Source organism: Mixophyes fleayi, chromosome 1 (genome assembly GCF_038048845.1).
Source record: "Mixophyes fleayi isolate aMixFle1 chromosome 1, aMixFle1.hap1, whole genome shotgun sequence".
Classification (NCBI taxonomy): Eukaryota; Metazoa; Chordata; class Amphibia; order Anura; family Limnodynastidae; genus Mixophyes; species Mixophyes fleayi.
Genome location: NC_134402.1, coordinates 99,560,697 through 99,581,267, shown reverse-complemented (window position 1 = coordinate 99,581,267; position 20,571 = coordinate 99,560,697). Strand labels below are relative to the sequence as shown.

General features: G+C 37.3%; 2 protein-coding genes and 1 pseudogene across 2 annotated transcripts; all 3 read right to left on the bottom strand.

Moving 5' to 3' along the window:
• Positions 1–3,505: 3,505 nt before the first annotated feature.
• Positions 3,506–8,885, bottom strand: LOC142140640 (lecithin retinol acyltransferase-like). The gene is made up of 2 exons (XM_075198374.1): positions 8,140–8,885; positions 3,506–6,102 (listed from the first exon to the last, which is right to left on the bottom strand). Exons 1-2 carry the CDS (start codon positions 8,722–8,724, stop codon positions 5,950–5,952), a joined length of 738 nt encoding a protein of 245 aa, XP_075054475.1. The 5' UTR covers positions 8,725–8,885; the 3' UTR covers positions 3,506–5,949.
• Positions 8,886–11,551: 2,666 nt separating this feature from the next.
• On the bottom strand, positions 11,552–19,846 carry LOC142140647 (lecithin retinol acyltransferase-like). Its single transcript, XM_075198387.1, has 2 exons — positions 19,245–19,846; positions 11,552–11,879 (listed from the first exon to the last, which is right to left on the bottom strand). The coding sequence occupies exons 1-2, from the start codon at positions 19,773–19,775 to the stop codon at positions 11,739–11,741; spliced, it is 672 nt and encodes a 223-aa protein (XP_075054488.1). The 5' UTR covers positions 19,776–19,846; the 3' UTR covers positions 11,552–11,738.
• LOC142104158 (ATP synthase peripheral stalk subunit b, mitochondrial pseudogene) lies at positions 15,896–18,260 on the bottom strand (annotated as a pseudogene).
• Positions 19,847–20,571: the final 725 nt, after the last annotated feature.

The following is a 20,571-nucleotide window of genomic DNA, read 5'->3' as shown; positions in this document are numbered from 1 at the left end:
AAATAGAAAGAAGGGAATTGATTTTTCTTCTCAAATAAGTAATTATTTTCTGTAGGAATTTTAGCAGTGCAACATAATACATTGGAAAAGACAGTGTCAAACAATGGCTTAAGTAGATATACAGTAAATGACTTTAAATGAGAATTAATGGGGACAGCTGACACAATACCCATTGAGACCAATGTTATCACAGGGATCAATGTTTACGGGTGGTCGCAGTAGTGCTTATAAGAGATACCTGGCAGATTACTTTCAGTGAAAGATTGTGATTTTACTAGTGACAGATCTTGTCACTACCCAATGAAACCATGTATTTGCAAATGTTGTATTTGTGAATCAGCAGCAAGAGGATTTTTCTGAGTGCTCAACTCCCAGAGAACATCAGTAAGGAGTTGTATGACATCAGATTTTAATAGATATACAGTACACATTGGACAGCATAAATGTATATTGCTATAAAGAACCTAAAATGTCAATACTCTTAGATCTACTCACCATCACAGTTTTGTTACATTCTACAGAAATTGTACACATTTGTGAGTTTTTAATTCAGCTTGGAAACTTCTCTATAGTCCCATGTTGTGTAATACATGTAGGTAATAAATGTGCATGAGAAAAGCAGCATTATTTGAGAAAATTATTAAATCCTTAATGGTGTTTTGTGCTTCAATGACCAACCTCCTTTTCTGATGTGCTGTGTTCACTGGAAATTTTAACTAAACCCAAGAAATTTTTAATGTTGTTTTTTTTTCAGGGTCAGGAGATGGCCGTTTATGAGCAACCATTCATTGTTCAATTAATTCTATAAGCGCCAGTAATTGGCTGCTTAGGTCAGGTATGTTTTGCTGGGTACTTAGTGTTTTTCTGTCTTTACAATATTACCCTGGCACTCACTGCTCTGGGGTCACAGGAGCAGTCTCAGTGCAAATAAGCATGTGGCTAATTTGCCTTGGGGGGGGGGGGGGGCACATATTTTTTGTGGGCCTGATTTCCTAAGGAATTCTGACATGTGCTGACCAGGTTGGGGCTATCACTTAATGACATGGGGACCCTACTCTCTGTTGTAGAGTGAACAGCCCAGCCTGGCACACCTGGTGCTTGTAGTCAGTTTTACAGAGCGGCTCCATGCTTGTTGTCTCCCTGCTTTAGCGATAACCAGCATAGGCTATAACAGTGTTGGCTAACCTGTGACACGCCAGGTGTTGTGAAACTACAAGTCCCAGCATACCCTTCCAGCAATAAGCTGCTATATATCGGCAAAGCATGCTGGGATTTGTAGTTTCACAACACCTGGAGTGTCACAGGTTAGCCAACACTGGGCTATAACATTGGTGCTGGCTAATTCTTTTAGGGGGAAGCCAAAAAAAGGTTATTTCTTTTTTTTTAAACGTAAATAATTGATGAGCACCATAAAGTTGATGATGATAATGACTGCAGTATCTTCACTCTGACCCCATATCCTATTTAAGTTGCACCTATCTGAAGAAGTTTAAGCTTTTGTTCGGGCTGCAAAAATTGGAGCTTACAGTCTAAATTCCCTAACATTCACACAGACCGAGAGAGATTAAGGTCAATTTAATAGCAGCCAATTAACCTACTAGTATGTTTTTGGAGTGTGGGAGGAAACCTAAGAAAAAACAGGGAGAACATACAAATTCCACACAGATAAGGTCGTGGTTGGGAATCGAACTCATGAACACTGTGAGGCAGAAGTGCTAACCATTAAGCCATCGTGCTGCCCAAAATGATCTTTTTCTCTTTGTAACCTCCATGGCATATGTCACTGATACTCAGGAGGACAGAACATGTGAAACTATATAGAGATCAACAGCAAGACAGAAGAACGGAAGACATAGGGGCTTTGCTTTTAAATTGTAGAAAATAATTGTAGCCATAATCTGTTTATCCAAGTTTAAATAGTGAGGAGGAATACATTAAATATAAAGCTGTTTCATCTGTTATGCTGATAAACTGTTCTGCGACCTAAAGTCAGTAGTTCATAGTTACTTGTGATAAGAAATTACTATTGTCACTGGGACATGAAATCTCCACATGCATTATTGTTGTTAAAGATACAATTATTTATTGCAAAAAAAATACACATATGGCACTTTTCTCATATTAGTTGTTTAATATTTAGAGTTTATATAGTATGAGCAATACTACCTAAACAATTTTAAGTAATAATAACTGTAAGTGTATTTTCATGGAGATTTTCACCTCGGGTGAACTGCAGCAATATTGAAGTAAGAAGTAGAGGAACAAATGTTCAGCACTTTTCTCCCAATTGTAGCTGGTATTGTTAGTTTTTATGCATTTGCAGAAGTTCAGAATGAATAACAGTTTCCACAGTGACCGAACTAACCCCTATCCAACCCTTACACCCATTCCTGTCTGTTAGGTCCTCGGGATTTGTAATTGCTCCATGTGTGAGTGCAACTGCATACATGAAAATGGTGATGTTATGTTCACATGCCTAGTATTTTATTTCATTTGTGATGTATATAGGGTAAGCTTATTCAGTAAATGTCACCCTAACTGCTATTCCCACCTGCCAGGGTATTATAGAGGCATTGGTCATTTGTCAACACAAAGAGGGAGAAACGTACTTCTGTGCATTTTACTTTCTTTCCACTAGAAGTCACTTGACTTTGACAAATAGGAGATGTCATATTCAATTAAAACATAATCATTCTTCAGTGTGTAGACAAAAATGACCAAGGTAATCGTTAACCAGACTAATGCTTAGAACCATCTACAATGTGTTACCTAAACATAAGGAGGTCTCTTTGCTTCCTATAACAATGCAAAAATATAGGCTAAAGTGAAACATAAAAACAGATGTTTTAGTGCAAGGCTCCAAGTGAAAGAAAAGGAATGGGAAAGAGAAATATGCTAATTATTCTGCTGTCTGCAGCTGACTTGGTCCATGTGCTGTGATCTCTCTTGCACTGTGTGTTGTGCTGTCCATCAGCCACTGACTACTGTCCTGTCACAAGAAGGGTCGTGCCCCTCACACCAAGAAAAAAAATGTCTGCATTTGATAGAAAGCAATACTATTAGTTGGAGTTATAAGCATTGGGTGTCCTCTTCACAGAATACACTTTGATGTGGGATAAATATGTATGTGCACATAACTTAACATATAGCACAGGATGGTATGAATATTGTTTTGTAGGTTTTAAAGCCCTGATTTGAATTTAATCATTCATCTATAGAAAGTTTTACGAGCAGGTTAAAATTGTCAGTAAAACAGGTTACTTTTTAGTTGTGAACACCAATATTTTTTGTGAACACCAATACATTGCTCACATTAATGTGCAGTAAAAGAATTCATAAATACTTAGCACTAACTAATATTTACAAAGTGAATGTATCAATAAATACCTTCTTGCTTCTATTAGCAGCTTATGTCAAAATACACTTTGCGGTACTTCAGCCACGTCTTTTACAGTACTTATTGTCTTATACTACAGAAATCATTGGCTTCGAACACATAGTTGTGTTTTTTTTATTTCACATTAAAAACTGCAGACATGAATACAATAAAAAGTACAATAATATCATAAACATTAAACTTAAGTTACTTGATATACAACATACAAAAATCTCACATGCTCATGAATTCTGCTTAAAAAGAATGAAACAACCTATATTGTATTTATTGCTTTAAGTACACATTGATGCATGGATCTGTACATATTTCAGAAGCGGCAACCTCCCTTCATAGGTTTACTTCCAGTGCTGCTTAGCTGAGCACTAGAAAGGGGTCTCTGCAAATGCTGATGATCCTTCTTTAGAATGGAAGCTTTGCATCTTTAGTAATATGATGCAAAAGACCAAATATAAGTGGATTTAAGATTTTCAACAAAACAGATTATTTTTAAACATATATTCACATATATTCAAAATAAGGTGTAAATATATTTACAAGATACACTACTACATCTTATTTTTTGTAAATATTTTTAAAAAGACTTTGTTAGTAAAATTGTGTCCATAGTCTTTCTGCAGAATCCTCCTACTTATATAGGACAAAATGGCACAAATGTTTTAAAAAAAAGTGCTAACAAGGCATCATGCACAATCTAGATCTAGTTCATACAATTTATGCTAATGAAATTCATGGCCACATGTTCAAGGATTAAGGCTCTGCCCATATTGCTGCTATTTTTAAATTGAAATGACTGCGGTACTAGTCATGTGGTTTCTTAATTAGATGAAAATATGTAGAGTAAAGCTTGCCACACAAATGCAGATTTGGTAGTCCAGTTTGGATTTTTTTTTATCTGCCAACTATTATGTATGCATCAGATTTGACCTGGCTGGTAATAAAATCAGTGTAACCAATGATGTCACGCTATCAAAACATATGTTAGATCACTAGCCAACCCGAAGTGTAGGAGAATGTAGAGAGGTCACATATCCATTGACATGCAGCCACTCACTGAATCTGGAACAAGATTTGTGATATATGTATGGCCTAGATCAGAGGTCAGGGAACTTTTTTACCTTTTACCCCCAAATATATTTAGATACGCATTTTGATGTCAGAGCAATTTGGATAGAGTGTTCAGCGTCCAATCGATTTCTCTGCTTTGTTTTTATTTTTGTTACAGTGGAAAATCCTTGTTCGCAAAGGTAGGTTGTTGCAAAAGGCAGCAACTTTTTGACTCCTTATGTGTAATTTTGAATGTCTTTGCAGCTGATGACATCCAAAAATATGACAGATCTGCTTTGTTTTCAAATGCAACACGTGCTTCATTATTGCATCGAAGCTCAAGAAGTGCCTCTACCAACCTTTGTGGCTCTTCTGGCACAACAGCAATTTCACATATAAAGGGGTCTACAATCCATCTGACAGCATGTGAATCGGAAGCATTACCCCCAGGAATTTCATTTTTACCCCATTTGGGGTAATTTACCCCTGTTCCCTGACCACTGGCCTAGATGCTCACAGACCTGGCCATTTAGAGATCACATTGTAACAGTTGGATTGCAACCTGTGTGTGCAGCTTAACAATCAGTAGTGATCTACAGCAATGGTGTGTGTATCCAGTGGCCTACACAGCTACCGTAAGACAAAAATATATACTTTCACATGGTAGTTATAAATGAATGTATAACATGAATCAATGTTGTTCAGGTCCTGCACTGAAACAGTGGTCATATATCAGGAATGGTGCTACCTGCTGAGGCAGAATCTATGGGTTAGAGGAAGCAAAATGTTGTAACTTTAGAATTTCCAATTTTCTACGATATTTTAAATTAGTGGTTAAACTTAACATGTAAAAAGCACTTTATATGTTTATTATCCTGGCCAATTGTTATTACAAATAAAACCTCTGCATTTACTACATGTCAGCTGCTAAGCAAGTTGTGTATTATGGTTTCACTATGTAACATTATTTTTCATTACAGTGAGGGCTTGTGCACACCTATGTGCTGTTCATGTCTCTTTCAGCATTTAACACCAGAAAACCATGTTAAAATTAAGATGAATGGTTTATCCTAGGCTCATTTGACCAATGCGCTTTAAATTTTTAATGGTTCAAAATTTTAGAATGAGGCCTATTTCTCCTGCATTATTGCACCCTACTAGTACAACAGCTTGCACTGATTGCAATGCATGTAAATCACGCTACAACACATGTAAAGTGTGTGTTTTCATACATTTTACATATTTCTCTGTGCACACGTTAAAACGAGCCCTGAATGCTCACCCTACTAATGAACAAGTAGAATATTATAGTTAAACACTACAAAATTAAATTTTATGCTACTTATTTCATAATTTAAACAGATTCTGTCACACAAATGCTAATCATTTCTGGTGTCTTATAAATGTTCTTATTTCCAGGTTGTGACAAGTTGTTGCCTGCAGTACATCTAGCACTATAATCCGTTGTAGGCACACATCAGATTCTATCCCTCCTGTACACTACCTCCTCAGCTTGCCATCCAGAGTGAGAATGTAATAAGTAGACTGGGAAGGGCGGTGGAAGGCCCTACACCCAAACAAAGCGTCAATCCTATCCCTAGAGCAGCAGCAATCAGAACACATCTTTGGTCTCGGATTATCTTCTTCACATTCTCACAGAACTGAAAGATAAATACAAGTTTGTCAGTTACTTGTGTAAGACAATGATCTGTATGTTACAAATGTAACAGATCTTAACATTTAATACTCATCCTGATGAGACTATGCTGAACAGCAAACTGACAATGTAGAAAATGGATAATTTAAGATTGTAGTATTGTATATTATACACTGGAAAGCAATTCTATTTAGCACTGCAGTACCAGAGTGGCCCCTTTTTTGACTCTAACCACTGTGTATGTAATAAAAGAGTGTTTTTAAATGTGCTAAATGTACTGCATGCAGTATATTATGTCTTGCAAGCTACAAGGCATCTAAGCTCTTCAGCATTTAATCTATGCAGGTTGAAACATTTGTAATTGGTTTTTTTTCTTATTTTTTTACATATAAACATGATGCATTCCTTTACAAAAACATTTACGTTTTATAAATGAACACTGGCACAAGTGAATGCACCTCTGTAGCTAACATTGCAAATGAAAATGTAAACACTGATGTAATGCAATAAAACCACTTTGTGACAATAAATCTCTACTAATAGTAATAAGTCAATCACTCCAGCAGTTACAATGTACAAGTGCAGAATAAACATATTGTTATTACTTGCTACAAGTTGCCTAAACACTTAAGTATTGTTGAAAATGTTTATAATGTGTTTTTTTTTTTTTAAGTTTGAGTGTACAGGCATGATACACACAATGATACAAACTTGCTATTTCAAGTATATTACATGTTAGCATTTACTTTACCATCATGTAGTGTTTATTAAGTAACACAATATATAGATATGAATATTAAATACACAGAAAATATCACGACCCTTTGAAACAAAAGGATGAGTAACCACGCTATGCTAAGTTCGTAAAAATCCATATGCTTAAGGCCCCAATAGTTGCAGTATTCAATCTCAAGCTATAATGTCTAAACTAAACACAAAAGCAAAGGGTGCAAGAGCAAGACAATAAAATTGCACATAAAAAGTAAAAAAAGAATACGTATATAAAAGGAAAAAAAATATAAATAAACCTAAGAAAATATACATAATGATAATAAAAATAAATTGCTAGAATTTAACACGTGAATAACATGAATTGTTTTAGCTATGATCCAACATAATGATACATTCCACATTATTTATTTTTGATAATCCTGCCAGACAAATAGTACAGACATTTGCTCATGAAAAGAAAGAGAGGAATAGCACATTAGGAATCATTTTATTAGATGATCACAAGGAAGTAACACCTTCATGGACTTTTAGCAAATACTGTTTGGCCCAGACGGGATTTTATGTCTCCTGTTAGTACAGGAACTGTTTAACTATTAGCAAGGTTAAAGGTTATTAACAATAAACCTGAATTGTTCCAGAGGAAGCAGTAATACCTGGTGTATGTCACACAACAAGGCAGTAAACAGGAATACAATTCAGCTTCTAAAAACAAGTTACTTTGTAGTTGATAGTTCCAGTCATTTTATGTGTAAATGGAATAGAAGCATTATACAGGTTTTAATTACAGTGTGTAAATGAAACATTTTATATTACCCAAATAGAGACAGAAAACCCTCACTGAGAAGAAAACACAAGCAGCAGGAATATACAAGTTAATTGTCTGGTGAACACTAGGGTTTGTTATATACTGACATTATTATCTTATTACACAAAAATAAAACTTGCCTATTTTAATTTTCTTCTGATGTGTACACACAGCCATCAGTGGAACAATTTAAGGGGAAATATCAACGGTAAGGAGATATATATTGAGCTGAGTGAAGCAAAGAATTAAAATTAAAGCTGTAATAGAACCAAGCATTTGTTAAACTAGTGTGTATGTGTATGTAGAACATGTAGCAAAGCAAACCTGTCCTACCTTTCATTTAACAATGCATCGAATAAAAATGTTTTCTCTTAACTGATAACAATATTCCATTAAGCAATATAGAACCTTTAGCATAGCAGCAAATTTGTGTTTTGCAGAAAAGACCCCAAAGTCAGCATGTCAGCATGCACAGAGCCAGATGGACATTGAGGCACAATTTACCTTGTCAGTCTGGAAGCTCACGGGGAAGCCATATCTGCAGTAGGTGACAAAGTGCTCACAGTTATCCCACAGTAGGCTGTATGATGTGGATCCCATCAGTCTTTCAGCCCTCTGGGCCACTTCTTCATTAGGAAGGGGTTTTGTCTTGAAGCCGCTGTCCATCTCATTAACTATTATACTTCCACCATAGGCGAAGTCCTGCACAGTGTCCACTCTTATACTGGCCACCTTAGCCAGAACACCCAGGATCAGTCTTTTGTTGGTCACGACTTTCTCAATCAGACACTTGTCGTCTGAAAGAGCAGGAAGGATGTCTGGCATCAAATGGGCAACCTTGTTATTTCCCAAATAAATTCCAAAGTGAACAAACAGTGTCCTAGGGACCTGTAATATGTCACCTCTCTTCAGTGCGCAAACGTCAGAACATCTTGCTTTAAGTTTCCTTTTTGCCAGGCTAAATTTCTTAAAATTTGCAAAGATGAAGACTTTTTCAAAAAGGAAGATCATTAGTCCTACCAATAGGGATTTCATGATGCTCACCTTGAGCATTGCAAGGCAAGTTTTAACTGCTGTGTTTTGCCTCATGCTAATCTGTGTTTTTTTGTTAGACACATGGGGGAGAATCTTTTGACATCACTGAGTAAAGCCTGCGAGGATTGGCTAAAACTAATCTGGGAGTCCCCCTTCATTGCATTGTACTACAACTTTCAATGCCAAGAAAAGAACCACTAAATTCAATTAGATAAACTTGCAATATTATGAACATTTCATTTTGGTTTCCATTGATTTTTTTGGGGACGTTAAAACGATATACTTCAAATTCTGAATGTGTTAACTGTAGACAGATAATTCAATGCTGTAATATAAAATATTAATTTAACTATGCAGTTATTTATTTATAACATATAATAAAGGACTAAAATATAATAATTATTGTATTATAATATAACTACTATTTTATTATAAACAATACATGGAAATATAATAAAAATATTGTAAGACATACAGTTTTACTCTACTATTGTAAATTTGCAAGATATTTCTTGCAACATTATATTTTCTGTTATTTAATAAGTAAAATAAAATAATGTTACTGAAAGTTACAGTGACTATGTATATTACTAGTGCAGAATGAACCATCATTATCATGTTATGTTCATTTAAAGGGCTTTATGTCCAAGATTGCAGGCTACAACTCTGTACAGTATCATGTGCACACTTATGTTGATCATAAAATTACATTTAACATGTGTGCACATAGATTGACAAATAACATTCAAAACAATTCTATTTATTTACTTGTATATACTGGGGGAAAAAAGGATAATATTGTTGTAATCAGCTTTAACATTTTTTTTAAAAAAAAAGAGTGGTCACATATGTGTGTGCTTCTAAACATCAGGGCACAAAATGTGTATATTTATTGATGCAAAAACCTTCTGTTTTCAAGTAGAATGTTAAAGGGCTGAGATGTCTGAAAATAAACATGACTTCTAACTGATATTAATGTAACCTGTTTGTTACAAACTGTTATTTGGAGATATACTGTAGTTGGGTCACACAGTTGTTTAAATCCATCAGAAAGGGAACTGTGTGTTTTGAGATATTGTAAATACTATTGCATGCTTCAAGAGGCAAACTTACCTAAAAATTGAGCAAAACAAAAAATGAATCTAATAAATATTCTGAACAAGTAACCGTAAACTATAAAACTTCTATACAAGCAATGGTGCCCTTAGGGGAAGAGCAGTTTTTTTCCCCTTAGGAAGATTACCTTGTGGGGAAAAAACAATTTTAGTAAATGTGACTACATTTTGACTAAAAGTAGCATTTAGGAAATTAAAAATAATAATATTTGAAACAAGTGCTTGAATGTGTTACTGTGATGTAACACAAGCATGATAATGAGATATTCGCTGGGCAGTACTGTCAAAAATAATATATATTGTCTGACATAGCGGTGTTTTGGGCATAGTAATATTGTATCTCAGTTGTAAAGAATTATAGTCTTGTGCACAATTTTGACTTTCTCACAATAATTTAGGAACATCACTATTACTAAAACACAATTGGTAAGGTTAGGGGCGCAGTGTAACACTCTTACCAATACAGGTTTTGTAAAACTAACTGTCTCTCATCTGTAAAACATCACTGTACTGTGGTTCTGATGCTTGTACTTTACAAAAGTTATACCTTATGTAGCCAAAATGAAGCAAGTTATATAATACTTATTATATTTTAGTGCTGCATACTGTGTGGCATACATACTAACACTCATATATTTTTTTATAAGATCATATTATTCAAATGTTACAAAGGATCTTAGTTCCCTTACTGAAGAAGACACATTAAATGGTTCATTTAAATGCTGTTATCAAACCTTGTTTTTTTAAATTAAATATTACTATTTATTAGTGTCTATTTTTGTAGGCCCGCTGGATTATACTCTTGTTTAAATACATCAAAAAGGAAGAAAAGAAAAATGGAGCAATCCGTTAAAGTGCATTTTGATACATGCTAATCCATTATGTAAATGAATAAACCCCAGGAACAAAGCTCACAAAAAGGCAGCTCTGTCTTGTCAACAAAGCGCCTTCTTCAGTAGCTCATAACATCAGCAGCCAAGCAAATGCACTACTAACCCACAGGGCTTCAACTTCCCAGAGAGCCTGCAAGTAATGATAGATGGGTAGACACATTCATCTTACCTGAAAAATGACTGAGCCATTGAGGCCCGGAGAAAAGAAGAACTTGATCCTTTATCCAGTTGTATACAGACAGCTTTTCCCTCAGAGCCTGCCAGCACGCTGTCATCAGCCATTAGCCAAGCCTTTTTTGTGCTATCTTAACAAGTCATCACAAAAGATTACCTTATAGCGCCTACTTGTTAAGAATTCATCCTTTCTCCAACAAAAATAAAGCAGAAAGTGCATACACCTTTAACACCATTCTGTGCCTTGTGAAGTGACATGTTTATGGCCCAATTTCCTGACTTTCCAGTTTATTCCTTGCTACAGTATATTACTGCGCTTGCTGTGCAAAGATAAAATCTTTAACTGCAGACTTCCTTTCTGTCTGTCTGCTATAGAGAGACAATCAACAGCTTAAGCTATAATCTATGCTAAGAAAAAGTTATAAAACAATAAAACTTTAACTACATAAATTTAAAAAAACTGCCTAATATTAGTGACATTAAATCTATTACTGATTATCAGTTAGCCCTCTGTAATAACCAAATAAATTTACTGTAGCTGATGGACAGTATAAAACATAGCATATATATATTTATAGTACTGTGCAAAAGTTTTAGGCAGGTGTGAAAAAAATGCTGCAAAGTAAGAATGCTTTTAAAAATAGAAGTGTTAATAGTTTATTTTTTTATCAATTAACAATATGCAAAGTGAATGTACAGAATAGAAATCTAAACCAAAGCAATATTTGGTGTAACCACCCTTTGTCTTCAAAACAGCATCAATTCTTCTAGGTACACTTGCACAGAGTTTTTTGAAGGAACTCGGCAGGGAGGTTGTGCCAAACATCTTGGAGAACTAACCACAGATCTTCTGTGGATGTAGGCTTGCTCAAATCCTTCTGTCTCTTCATGTAATCCCAGACAGATTGATGATGTTGAGATCAGGGCTCTGTAGGGACCATATCATCACTTCCAGGACTTCTTGTTCTTCTTTATGCTGAAGATAGGGCTTAATGTCATTGACTGTATGTTTGGGGTCCTTGTACTGCTGCAGAATAAATTTGGAGCCAATCAGACACCTTCCTAATGGTATTGCTGGATGGATAAGTACCTGCCTGTATTACACAACATTGAGGAAACCATTAATCCTGACCAAATCCCCAACTTCATTTGCTGAAATGCAGCCCCAAGTAACCTCCACCATGCTTCACTATTGCCTGCAGACACTCATTATTGTACCGCTCTCGGATACAATAAGCAAATCACAAATAGATGAGGTAATACACATAAGTGGCACTGATGAGTGTGAGTGATGCTATGGGGACTCACAAGGGAGTCAGACAGTAGACATACATGAGACAATAGGTAGAGAGGACATTCTAGAGGGAGGGGTGGTAAGAGTATATAGTTACTGTTGTTTAGGTTGAAAAGACATACAGTATGTTCATCAAGATCAATGTTTTAACCTCACAAATCCTAACAGATCCAGAGGGATATAACTCTCCAACAAAGTATAGCCTAATTTACCTTAAGAGGGGATTAATTCCTTATTGGCCCCATGCCAATAATCACCTGCATCATATGGCAAATATGTAAATATCGTGTATAAATGACCATCATATACTAACTAATCCATCGTCAAAAGCCTGTAATATTTAGCCCTATGCCACTATATAGACCCGATGGGCCCCAATACAGTACCAAACCACCTGATACATCGCCCAAAAAGACCATAGTTAGCAACAGTGCACAATATATATAACATCCCCATGCCACCATATAGCTACTTCGCACATTATATGCATCATATGGGCCCATGCTATCACGGTTCCATACCTAGCCAGAGAATACTATGGATTTCTTGGTCATGCTCATTTTGACCTCCTTTTTATTTTAGCTCTGAGGACACACACAAATTTTCTGGTTAGCACCCATCAGCCAGCTACAGATTCTCCTGAAAGGCATGTATCTGTGTACAGAGATGATGCCCACCTCTGGTCGGGATTCTAAATAAGTCATTTAAAAATGCAGAATGTTTCCTGCTTAACAATTCTATTGTGGATGTAATTATGTATTGATAATTCTTGATGAGCTATATGCCCCACGTTCTACAAAATTTCACGAGTGGGTACTCTGACTTTCTCCTGTAGAATGACAGGTACAATCCAGAATTCAATGTTCTTTCGATGACTGGGAGATGTCTGTGTCTTTGATCCATGAAGTTCCCACCCCCGTGTTTCATGATTGGGATAGTTCTGAAGCTTTTTCTCAAAAAAATGGCATCTCAGTTATGCAAATATGTTCCACTTTTTCCACATTTCCATTAATATGTCCATGCAACATTTGTCCAATAGCCTTTGGGGTCATCCATGTGCTTAACATAACCATATTATAAGTATAATACAATACAAATAGTAATAATGAAAACACAGTGGAGAAGACGAAAGAAACTGGGAACCTTGCAGTATGGAGGTTTGATTAAATTAGCAGATAAATTGGAGCTGTCAGTTGCAGGAACACTGAACTACTCATTTATCATTTGATGTTCATGTGTCAAAGTGTAAAGTTCAGGTGTGTCTACACATTATAAAGACAATTAGTTCTGCCCTTGTATACTTTGTTATTATGCAATTAGATTAAATAAAATTTTAGCTGTCACAAAGACTGTGACAAAGCTCAATGTATACATCGCATGCACCAGTATTTAAAACACCAAGGTAAAAGGATTTTGCAAATACATTTCATGATCCTTCTGTATGTGATAAAATGACACAATATTTCTATATAAATAACAAAAATGTATTTGGCTTGCTAGAGCAAATTAGGATTAAAAACAAATGTCTGTTCATTAAATTATACACACATTATTAAAGAGGACATGTGAGGTTTGTCTAAAAACAAAACATGAAGCCCCCTACCCTAGATAGAGCATAATATGTTGGTGAGAGCTTAAAGAAAATGTCATATACCCGAGTCATCCTGGCTCCTCCTATATCAGTTTGTGCTGGTAAAATTAAAGGAAGCTGTCTGGGAGCGATTATGACTCGGGCATTGAAGCTGGCATATTACATTCACATATGATGTGTGCCAATATATTATGTTCTCTCCCAGGAGAAGGAAGGGGAGGGAATTCATCTGTTTAATACATACACACTGCACCAGGCACAAACCTGACCGCTCGCTCCTCTTTTACCGCTTCCCACCCCCCTAACATATATAAATTATAAATATATTATAAACAGCACAGAAAGATTGCCCTGGCTTGGGCTTCTTTAGTACTGGAACCAGTCTGTCAGTGATTGCTCATGTCCAAGACCACGGGAGAACTGGAGGGCTGATGGTTAAATAAATCATGTTCAAGTGCTAGGTGGTCCATCAGTGACTTAGATCAACCCCCTCCTGCACCGTGCACGGACATACCAAGCCAAAATATAAAAGTAACAAAAAAATAATATAGGATAGTAAAAATTAAATGGCCCCATCTCCCAATGAGTCCTTTTTGTGACACTGATTTATGATATTCTGAATTAAATATTCTCTGTGACCCTGACATATTTGTCATGACTGCCACACAATTGTGCAAGGCATACTGTACATTCGACCCAGAAAGCTTATGATCCATACCTACAAAAGCCAATGGTACACCGATTTTTCTAAGCCTACGCCTGTCCCTAACTAGGCTTACTGCTACCCTATCTATTTGTGTACAAAGATGATTTGTACACATATATTGACCACCCCCCCTCCTCCACACCCTCCAGTCCTTCGGCCTCTCTGGCCCAGTCCTGTCCTGGTTCACCTCTTACCTTGCTGACCGATCCTTCACTGTCACCACCACTGGGTCTCTCGCCCCCCTGTCCACCCTTCAAGTCAAGGTCCCTCAGGGCTCTGTTCTGGGACCCTTACTCTTCTCTCTATACACCTCCTCCCTGGGTGAACTCATCAGCTCCTTCGGCTTCAACTACCACCTTTACGCTGACGACACTCAACTATACCTCTCCTCTCCTGATCTCTCTCCCTCCCTCCTCTCTAGGGTGTCTGCCTGCCTCTCTGCAATCTCCTCCTGGATGTCCTCTCGATTCCTCAAACTTAATCTCGCTAAAACTGAGCTCAGTTTTTCACCCCCCTCATACCTCATCCCCTTCTGACCTCTCCATCACTGTCGACAACTCCTCTATCTCCCCTGTCCCCCAACTTCGCTGCCTTGGTGTCATCCTCGACTCCTCTCTCTCCTTTGGCCCCCACATCCTCTCTCTTGCTAAATCCTGCCGCTTCCAGCTGCGTAACATCGCTCGCATCCGGCCCTTTCTCTCCCAAGATGCCACCAAAGGTCTTATTCCCTCTCTGATCATCTCCCGCTTGGACTACTGTAACCTCCTCCTTACTGGCCTCCCCCTCTCTCATCTTGCTCCCCTTCGATCTGTACTCAACGCAGCCGCTAGGCTTATCTTCCTTCCTTGCCGCTCCTCTTCTGTCTCCCCCTCTACCAATTCCTTCACTGGCTCCCTTTCCCCTACAGAATTCTGTTCAAGCTCCTCACTCTTACATACAAGGCCCTCGCCAACGCCACTGCACCCTACATCTCCGCACTCCTGTCTATTCATGCTCCATCCCGCCCTCTCCGATCTGCTAATAACCGTCGCTTCTCTTCCCCCCTGATCACCTCTTTCCACGCGCGTATCCAAGACTTCGCCCGCGCTGCCCCCCTCCACTGGAACAAGCTCCCTCCCTCCATCAGAACTTCCCCTAATCTGTCCAGTTTCAAACGGGCTTTAAAAACCCACATTTTTCTTAAAGCCTTCCAGTCTACCACTTAACTTCCTACCTTATCTTCTGCCTCTCCCCCTTCTTTCCCCTTCCCTGCCTGTCCCCCTACTCTCCCCTGCCTTTCTCTGTCTGTCCACCCCTCCCCTTAGATTGTACGCTCCTCTGAGCAGGGCCATCTCTCCTCCTGTTTCCACCACTTCTAACTCTGCTCTCCAGCTACTTAGCCCTCCACCCCCCATCCCCTCTTGCTTCCTCCTCCCCCCTCTGTCTTCCGTGCCCTCCTTCTTGGGCCCCGTCATTTGCGGATCCTCCCTCCCCCTGCCCTCTCTGTGCATTGAGCTTACTGAGTTACTGTGCTTATGTTTGTATTGTTATTCGTTTGTCCCTGTACGGTGCTACAGACACCTTGTGGCGCCCTATAAATAAAAATTAATAATAATAATAATAATAATAATATAGGATTGCAGTTGGAAAATGATTTCAAGGGGAAAAGAATAGTCCAGTCCTATAAGAGTTTCTAAACTGCTTCACATTGCAGTGACTGCTTCTTTCACTTTCTCAGGATATTCCCTACTAACATTATGGGCTCTTTTTATTAAATGCAGATAAGCCCTATGAAAGGGTATATTCTGGTGATGGCAGTGCTTTCGTTGGCGGTAACCCCTGTTGGCAAAAAGATTTGCCAGTGAAAGCTTCCCCATACAAAGTTAAGGGACGTCAATTTTTTTTCCTTCAGAGTGTGTAGATATATGTATTTAAGAGTTACGCATCATTCAGTTGTTGAACTTGTCAGGATACATAGCTGTATAATTCTGCAAGATAAAATATTCAAGTGTTTGCTTGTACCATCTTTGATAGAAACTTCAGATCCGAGATACATTTGGCGACACACTCTTTTTGCTGCTGTGCAGAAATGCTTTGCACAACATTGTTTTCTACCCAACAGAGCCACTTAGTAGTCTATATGCTTTTTTACCTCATTATAAACACTCAGCAACCTCTCCCTGTAGTTGATTTCCCGAAGCATGGTCACACTGTTCCTTTTAGCATCAAAGATAGTGTCGTCCTTCAACTCTCCACTGTTCTTTCTTTTCTTCAATTGCAGTTTCCAGTTCTTTAATTGCAGCATCTTTCAGGGCTTCAGCTTTAGAAACGTTCTCTTCGTTAACCCTGTCAATAAACTCTGCCATTTTATTACCAAACTTCTTGACAGAGTAGACAACAACCAGCCCCATAGAGAACACTGTAACACATGATTTATTACATATGTTTCAGGTAGACAAACATGCATGGACCTGTGACTCCTGTCACAGGATAAACGAACTGAAAGAACATTTTAGGGATCAGCCCATGGCGAACTTTTCCTGACTTCTCTGGTAGAGGACATTTTGGTAGACTGCATTTTTATCACTTTCTTATTAACCTGGTAACTACTGTATGAAATTCGCTCTATACACCCAGTATTACAACAAGTCTGCAGGTTTTATTTTTGCCTACACATGAATTATTAATAAAAGTCTGGTTTTATATGAGTCATTGTACTACAATTCAATAACCCTAGAAGCTGCATATGATTATCTGGGTGTGAATATAAGAAAATGCTTCATCTAATGTCATCTGTCTCCCTGCAGTGACATCAGACCCAGATGAGCCACATGATGCAATGTCTTACTCAGCAACTTTAGAATGTGAGAAATGTTCATTAAAATGATGGATTGACACTAGAACCTACAGTATAAACAAATTACTATTTACTGACCCCATCCAATGTGGTATAGTATGTTATGTGATGGAGCCTGTGTGATATCCTGCTGAACTGTGCACCACTGAGCTACCCTGCACGACTTTGCCAGGCTGTAAAGGACTGCATTTGATAACATTAAATGCCCAAGGGAAAAGGCATGTTCACAACACAGTACTTTCTAATTAAACTGAGGTTTCCTCCCAGCTACATTAGTCTTTATTAACGTAACCATAAAGTTTAGTCTTCTAGCACTGCTTGTTTAGATGCACTGTCTGAATGTTCTGACATTTAGATGAGTACAGTGATTACCTTTTGAGGGAAATTAGAGAATGTTTACTTTCATCTACTATTGGATTATGCAGCCATCATTAGACCATTCTCTCAAAGAGCAAGGCAAGATCTATCCTGGAATGTGCCTTTAACACAATGAGCCTTGTTTTCACATCAGAGAAAGCATCACTGTGCAGTACCATGTGGAGCACATTAGAAATGCAAATGGAGACCTTGTAAAGAAAAGTGCAGGTGAGCATCCATTATATGCATATAACATACCTGTTATTTCAGAGAACTAAGGGCAAGGACAAGGGAGCATGGAATTTGGTTAGTTTTAAAATGAATATATTTTTAGTACAACAAAGGAGCTATATATATGATGTCTACGTTCTATGGAAACACAGTAGTGCCTCAATTCACACAGTAGTGCCTCCAGTTCCTATTATGCCAAACTGTAGTGCCATCAATTTCATGTATACACAATTTACCATTAATAATAAATATTAATAAAACATTTGTATGCAGCTCTGTTATCTTCTGTGTGACTCACAATTGGAGTCAGCACAGAGAGTTGAGATGTCTTCAGTTCCACAATGGAACATGGCATGAGCTCCCGCACATGCGCAGCAGCTCCATTTCGCCCATCTTCGCCCGCTAAAATTCTCCTATGCGTTAGTGTGTGCCTTGGCACACACTGTGTGCATGCCTATGTTCACCAGTAAAGTCCATTCATTTTAAACTGATTCCATTAAGGATGATTGTTACTCAGTTGCGACTTTGTATCCTGGACTTTCAAATGCTCAATAAAAAGAGAGAGAGAAAACAAAAATAGTGTACAAACAAAACCCTATGGAGTACAAGGTAAAGTACTTACTTCACATGAATAACTGTGATGCGTGACTTTGTAGCCAAGAAACCAAGACATCTTGGGCCTGATTCATTAAGTATCTTAACTTGAGAAACTTCTTATTTTAGTCTCCTGGACAAAACCAGGTTACAATGCAAGGGGTGCAAATTAGTTTTCTGTTTTGCACATAAGTTAAATACTGACTGTTTTTTCATGTAGCACACAAATACCTGATAGCTTATTTCTACACTGAAATTTAAAGTTGATATTTGTGTGCTACATGATAAAACAGTCAGTATTTAACTTATGTGCAAAACAGAATACTAATTTGCACTCCTTGCATTGTAACATGCTTTTATCCAAGAGACTGAAATAAGAAGTTTCTTAAGTTAAGATCCTTAATGAATCAGGCCCCTTATTCCTATTCCTCCATAATTTTCAGTTTTCAAAATAAACAAAAAGACATAGAAGAATTGGAGAAAGTATCTGGTAATCATAATGGTTAGTGTGCAGTAGTGAAACACTCTGTTTACTGTCTTCTATTAAGATTAAAAAGCTGTACATTCTGGTCAGGCTGCTCATCACTCAGTAGGTTACACTATACCAATGTGAAGGTTCATAGATACAGTGAATAGGTAAGAAAACAGGGTAATGTGAAACTAGCTTAAAGATACAAAGAGGTACCTCAAAATCATTTAGGCATCAACTTGATTCGTATAACAGCAGATATGACACATTTCCATATAAATAATTACTGCGTATAGGTTCTCTAATCTATTTACCTTTTCTGTCTGGACACTCACTGGGATACCATATCTGCAGTAGGTTACAAAATGCTCACAGTTATCCCACAGCAGGCTGTATGAAGTAGTTCCAACAAGTTTCTCGGCCCTTTGAGCCACTTCTTCACCAGTAAGAGCTTTATTTCTGATATTCTGGTCCATGTGGTTAACTATTATATGTCCACCATAAGCAAAATCCTGCACAGTGTCCACTCTTACGCTAGCCACCTTGGCTAGCACCCCGGCTATGAGCCTTTTGTTAGTCACCATTTTTTGAATACAAGATTTGTTACATGACAAAGCTGGAAGAATATCTGGTATCAAATGTGCAACCCGATTGTCTCCAAGATAGATACCAAAATGGACAAAGAGAGTCCTGGGAACTTCCAGAAGATCACCTCTTTTAAAGAGAGATGTCTCATACATGTTGCCATTTTTGTCAGTTACTGAAGCACAATTTGATTTCAGGTTTACAAAGATTAGTATCTTGTCCAAAAAAAATGACAATACATCCAACACTGGATTTTTCATCTTCAGTAGTTGTGCAGTGGTTTACTTGTGGCTTTAATGAACTCACATTCTTAGCAAATCCTGTATTTTATCTAGGCATGTGGGTTGGGACCTGTGCTTTAAACTGCTAAGTAGGCTTGGTTAAAAACGTAGGCAGCTCTTAGAACAAATTTGACACTCATTAAGTGCACTTAATAAGGAACAAACGTCCACCTATGGGAACATTATTATCACATCATTAACCCTTCAAACACATGTAAAGAAAACAAAAATGAAATTAGTCATCTTCTGATCCATGCTGCTAAATTACCAAACACCAGGAACATTTTGAATCTTTCTCTCTAAAGTGAAATAACTAGCAGAGTAAGGACTGAAAAACAATGTTTTTGACAATAAGTGAAAATTAATTGTATCATATGTTTACAAGTATATGCAAATAGTAAATGAAAAGTAAAACTAAACTTGTACCACAAAATGTGCTTTATCTTACACCAGTTAATTATAGCAGGTTAGTGCTTGTACTCACTTCAAACCATTATCTGATCATGCTAATCATGATAAACTACACGAAGAGTACCAGGGTCAATAACAGCATTAAATATCAAGAGGTTACTCACCCTAAGATTACAGTAACAATCAATATCTGTTCACATAAAGACATTAAAATTATACACAATATATAAACAACTGTTAAACTTAATTTCATATGAACTTATAAATGTCTCAATAAAACAGTTCACACAAGCTACCTCTATGTATTTTTTAGCAATCCACCCGTACAGTAAATGAAAGCTGGTTGTGGAATAGTAGACATAAC